General features: G+C 34.2%; 1 protein-coding gene across 1 annotated transcript in view; it reads left to right on the top strand.

Moving 5' to 3' along the window:
• Window positions 1-1,023: 1,023 nt before the first annotated feature.
• The window catches only part of LOC133623581 (interleukin-17A-like), a 9,547-nt gene continuing 4,369 nt past the window's right edge, over window positions 1,024-6,201 (top strand). Inside the window, exons 1-3 of the mRNA XM_061986801.2 lie at window positions 1,024-1,134; window positions 1,201-1,373; window positions 5,084-5,227. Coding sequence (XP_061842785.1) covers window positions 1,126-1,134; window positions 1,201-1,373; window positions 5,084-5,227 — 326 coding nt within the window. The 5' untranslated portion in view covers window positions 1,024-1,125. The remainder of the gene's footprint in view (window positions 1,135-1,200; window positions 1,374-5,083; window positions 5,228-6,201) is intronic.

Raw genomic sequence — 6,201 nt, 5'->3', positions numbered from 1 at the left:
ACACGTTAATGTGGATTAATTTTTCATGATTTTTAATCCGAGTAAAAATTTTAATTACTGCTGTCAAAATTAACTTGGTGATGCTGATTAATCCATCATTAATTTGATTAAACAATTAACTGTCAATATTAACACGTTAATGTAGATTAATCTTTAATCATTATCAATATGACTAACAATTTTTACTGAATTTGTCAAAATGAACACGTTAATGTGGATTAATTTTTCATCGTTTTGAATCCGATTAAAAATTTGAACTACTGCTGTCAAAATGTATTTGCTGATGCTGAGTAATCCATCATTAATCTGATGACTATTTCTGCCTGAATTAAAATGTTAATGCCAATTTTTTTTATTAATTTGATTAAAATCTTTAACTAATGCTGCCAAAATGAATTTTTCATCAAAAATATGACTAACAATTTCAACTAAATTTGAACATGTTAATGTGGATTAATCTAATTTTTTAATACGATGAATAATTTTAACTGTCAAAATGAATTTGGTGATGCTGATTAATCCATAATTAATCTGTTGAAAAATCTTAATTTTTATTAATAATTAATATGGTTAAATTCATATTAATTAATTATGTGAATGCCAATTAATTTGATACAAAAATAAGGCTGTCAACATTATGTTAAAGTGGATTAATTAGCATTATTATTAATCTGATGAAAAATATTAATTACTAAGGCTGTCAAAAATAATAAGTTAATATGAATCATTGTTATTAATTTTAAAAAACAAACTTGACATAAAAAAATTGGTTCGAATGTTTAACACAATAAAATGCTCTGCATTAATAACTCAAAAGGTGGGCAAAAGAGTTGACGCATGACCCCAGGATGCAGAGACGGTAGGGGTAGCACAGGTCCAAGCATCCTGATTGGCACGGCCGGGGACAGGTGCGAGAGACAAACAGGAAGTGGAAAGAAGAGGGGCACCTTTTGAAGTTGTGCTGACTCATCACGAGAGTGACGCTCGCCTACGCGCGCGAGTGAAGTTGCTGTTGTGGACGACGAGCGGAAGAGATATCGCAAAGATATCGTTTGTAGTTGAAGATATAAAAGAGGACAGCGAGCGGATAGAAAGCTCTTGTAAACGCCTCCGATTGTGTCTGCCATGTTCCTGGTGAGTCAAACGTCTTTTCTTGCGTTCACTTCGTCAAACGATATTCAACTTGTTTCGCCGTTGAAGGTTTTGGGAGTTGTGTTGCGGCTGGGCCTGGCCGTCGGCTTGCATGGGCGAGCGGACCGCAGGACTCCTGACCGGACGACCGTCAGGCTGCTGTTGGACCCGCTGCTGCGTCACATGACCAGCGCCCACCAAGACCACCTGGCCAACGTGTCGCTCTCGCCCTGGACCTACAGGTGAGTCCTCCGCGCCACTCCCCGTACCGCCTGGGCGCCTCGGGCCGATACGGACAGGAATGTGGTGCGATATGGGGGTATGGTGTTTGCAACATGCATACAGTTCCAACACGATACAATTTAGCGTGTCCGAAAAAGAGCAGGAAGAAGCCGAGTTTATTTCATCCAAGGTCAATTACTAACACATTTGTTGGTGCTCAATCCGTAACGCAACTGGGAATAAATACATACATGAGTGAGTAAATACATTAAATGTATAAATAATAAATAGTGGTCTCATTGATAAATAGGTAAATACGTTATGGTGAGACGAATAAGATGATTGCTTTTCTAATCAAGTTTAAAATGTTAATCAGCATTCTTCTTCTTTGTACTTTGTAAACAATAATACATTGTTTATTAATATATTTCATTAATTAATTGCACATTGATATATACATACATATGTGTATATATATATATATATATATATATATTTGTGTATATATGTATATACATGTATATATATATATATATATATATATATATATATATATATATATATATATATATATACTATATGTATACATATATATATGTGTAGATATGTATGTATGTACTATATGTATATACATATATGTGTATATATGTATATACATACATACCGTATTTTTCGGACTATAAGTCGCAGTTTTTTTCATAGTTTGGCCGGGCTCCAGTGCGACTTATATATATTTTTTTCCTTCTTTATTATGCATTTTCGGCAGGTGCGACTTATACTACGAAAAATACGGTATGTATGTGTATATATGTATATACATGTATTTATATATATGTGTATATATATGTATATATGTATATATATACGGCATATATGTGTATATAGATGTATATATATGTGTATATATATATATATAAAAGTAAATATGTATATATATATATATATATATATATATATAAATATATATATATATATATATATCCTTCTATATATATATATATACACATATATATATATACATATATGATAGATAGATAGATAGATATAATAGATAGATAGATTGGCAACACTAAATGGTCACTATTGTGTGAATATGAGTGTGAATGTTGTCTGTCTATCTGTGTTGGCCCTGTGATGAGGTGGCGACTTGTCCAGGGTGTACCCCGCCTTCCGCCCTAATGCAGCTGGGATAGGCTCCCGCGACCCCGAAAGGGATAAGCGGTAGACAATGGATGGATATATATATATATATATATATGTATGCGTGCGTGCGTGTGTGTGTGTGGGTGTATATATGTGTGTATATATATGTATATATATACATGTATATATATATGTGTATATGTATATAATATATGTGTATATATATATATATATGTATGTATATGGGTTGTACTTGTATAGCGCTTTTCTACCTTCAAGGTACTCAAAGCGCTTTGACACTACTTCCACATTTACCCATTCACACACACATTCACACACTGATGGAGGGAGCTGCCATGCAAGGCGCTACCAGCACCCATCAGGAGCAAGGGTGAAGTGTCTTGCTCAGGACACAACGGACATGACGAGGTTGGTACTAGGTGGGGATTGAACCAGGGACCCTCGGGTTGCGCACGGCCACTCTCCCACTGCGCCACGCCGTCCCTTTATATATGTGTATATATAGGTATGTATATATATATGTGTATGTATATGTATATATAAATGTATATATACATATATATGTATATATGTATACTGTATATGTATATATATATATGTGTATATATGTATATATACACATATATATATGTGTATATATGTATGTATATATATATGTGTATATATATGTATGTATATATGTATATGTATATATATATATATGTATGTATACATATATATGTATACTGTATATGTATATATATATATGTGTATATATGTATATATACACATATATGTGTATACTGTATATGTATATATGTGTATATATGTATGTATATATGTATGTATATATGTGTATACATATGTATATATATGTGTATATATTTAATGGATTAGATTTTATATCGCACTTTTCTATTATTAGATACTCAAAGCGCTCACAGACAAGTGGGAACCCATCATTCATTCACACCTGGTGGTGGTAAGCTACATTTGTAGCCACAGCTGCCCTGGGGTAGACTGACGGGTATATATATATATATGTATGTATGTATATATATGTGTATATATATATATATATATATATATATATATATATATATATATATATATATATATATATATATATATATATATATATATATATATATATATATATCCGAGTTTTGGTCCAATATTTACCAAGTAATATAGTAATTTAAGAAGTAGCAGAATGCTAGTTAGCTTGTTTTTATACCTATAGATGAAAAACACTAACAAACCTATTGACTTTACCAAGTGCAACTAACCTAGGAGAGGGAAAAGCTACAAAGCACAGGGTTTACTAATTATGTTACTTCGTTTGCGGGTGGCCTGCATGTATCGCACATGACAACCCCCACAAGTAATCACTCTGCAGTACTGCTTGTATCACACATATCACACACACAAGTAAACACGCTGCAGGACTGCTTGTTTTGCACATGATATCACACACAAGTAAACACGCTGCGGGACAGCTTGTATCACACATGATATATCACACACATGTAAACACTGCAAGATTGTTTATATCGCACATTATATCACATACAAGTAAACACTCTGCAGTACTGCTTGTATCACACATGATATCACACAAGTGAACACGCTGCAGGACTGCTTATATTGCAAATGATATCACACACAAGTAAACACGCTGCGGGACAGCTTGTATCACATATGATATATCACACACATGTAAACACTGCAGGATTGTTTGTATCGCACATTATATCACATACAAGTAAACACTCTGCAGTACTGCTTGTATCACACATGATATCACACAAGTGAACATGCTGCAGGACTGCTTATATTGCAAATGATATCACACACAAGTAAACACTCTGCAGTACTGCTTGTATCACACATGATATCACACAAGTAAACACGCTGCAGGACTGCTTATATCGCACATGATATCCCCCACAAGTAAACACTCTGCAGGACTGCTTGTATCACACATATCACACATAAGAAAATACGCTGCAGGACTGTTTGTATCGCACATGATATCACACACAAGTAATCATGATGCAGGACTGCTTGTATCACACATGATATCACACACAAGTAAACACTCTGCAGGGGTGCTTGTATCGCACATGATATCACACACACGTAAACACTGCAGGACTGCTTGTATCGCACATGATATCACACACAAGTAAGCATACTGCATGACTTCTTGTATCGCACATGATATCACACACAAGTAAACACTGCAGGACTGCTTGTATCGAACATGATATCACACACAAGTAAACACTGCTGGACTGTTTGTATCGCACATGATATCACACACAAGTAAACACACTACAGGACTGCTTGTATCACACATGATATCACACACAAGTAAACACGCTGCAGGACTGCTTGCGTCACACATGATATCACACACAAGTAAACACGCTGCAGGACTGCTTGCGTCACACATGATATGGCACATATCACATATTTGTTGTTTGGATGATATCAGTGTGGTATCAATATGGGATTGAGACAGGTAAAGATCCTGTTTTATGACACAATTATTACAGCACAACATATTTCGTCTTTCCTCCAGAGAGTCCAACATGGCCTGGCGTCTCCCAAGGGTGTTGTCCAACGCCCGCTGCCTGACGAGCGGCTGTCTCGGCCAGCCGGGCGGCATCGAAGACGCGACCTTGCAGGTCCGACCTATCGAGTATCAGGTCCTGGTTTTGCACAGGTGAGCACAGAAACAAGGAAGTGCGCGCCAACACTGACAGCAGTCTGGGTTCTTATCTGATGCTGGTGCTGATAAATCAATACTTTGGACACGCTTTCTGTGCTTCCACGGTAAAAGTGAACCGGATCCAAGCACTTTTTCAAAATATTTAAAAAAAAATATGAACATGAATATAATGAAATACTTAGTAATACTAAACAAATATCACAAAAAACCCATCATAAAGCAACATGCAGAATGTACGCGGATCATCAGAACGCACACAATACTGGGAGGAGATGATTTATCAAGACTGAAACTGCTCTGCGAAAATGATTGCGAGCTGGCAGTTGTGCAGAAGTACAGGTGATGTGAGAGATGAGGTCGCCCGTCTACGTGTGCTTGTCAACAAATATAGACTGACAAAAGTAAAATAGACATTTTGTCTATTCAGAAATATCATGTCATGATTTATATAACTGCTGGATAACCTGAGGGGCTGAATCTAAATAATACAATGGATGCCTTTTGGAGTTTGCTGCGTCTTTTTAAACAATGTTTAATTGTTCATACATATGTGTGTGTGTATGTATATATATATATATATATATATATATATATATATATATATATATATATATATATATATATATATATACACACACACTATATATTTGTACAGTATACTAGTACATGTATGAATACATGTATATGTATGAGTACATGTATTGTATGTACATGAGTACATGACAAAAACATTTTTTATTAACTTTTTTATACATATATATATATATACATATATATGTGTGTGTGTATATATATATATATGTGTGTGTGTATATGTATATATATATGTATATGTATACATATGTGTATATGTATGTATATATATATATATATATATATATATATATATATATATATATATATATATATATATATATATATATATATGTCTTAATAAGGTTATCCAAAAAATAGTGCTCGATACCGTA

This window comes from Nerophis lumbriciformis, linkage group LG26 (genome assembly GCF_033978685.3).
Source record: "Nerophis lumbriciformis linkage group LG26, RoL_Nlum_v2.1, whole genome shotgun sequence".
NCBI classification, from domain to species: domain Eukaryota; kingdom Metazoa; phylum Chordata; class Actinopteri; order Syngnathiformes; family Syngnathidae; genus Nerophis; species Nerophis lumbriciformis.
Note: the sequence above shows the minus strand (reverse complement) of the source record. Positions and strands in the feature narration are given on the sequence as shown.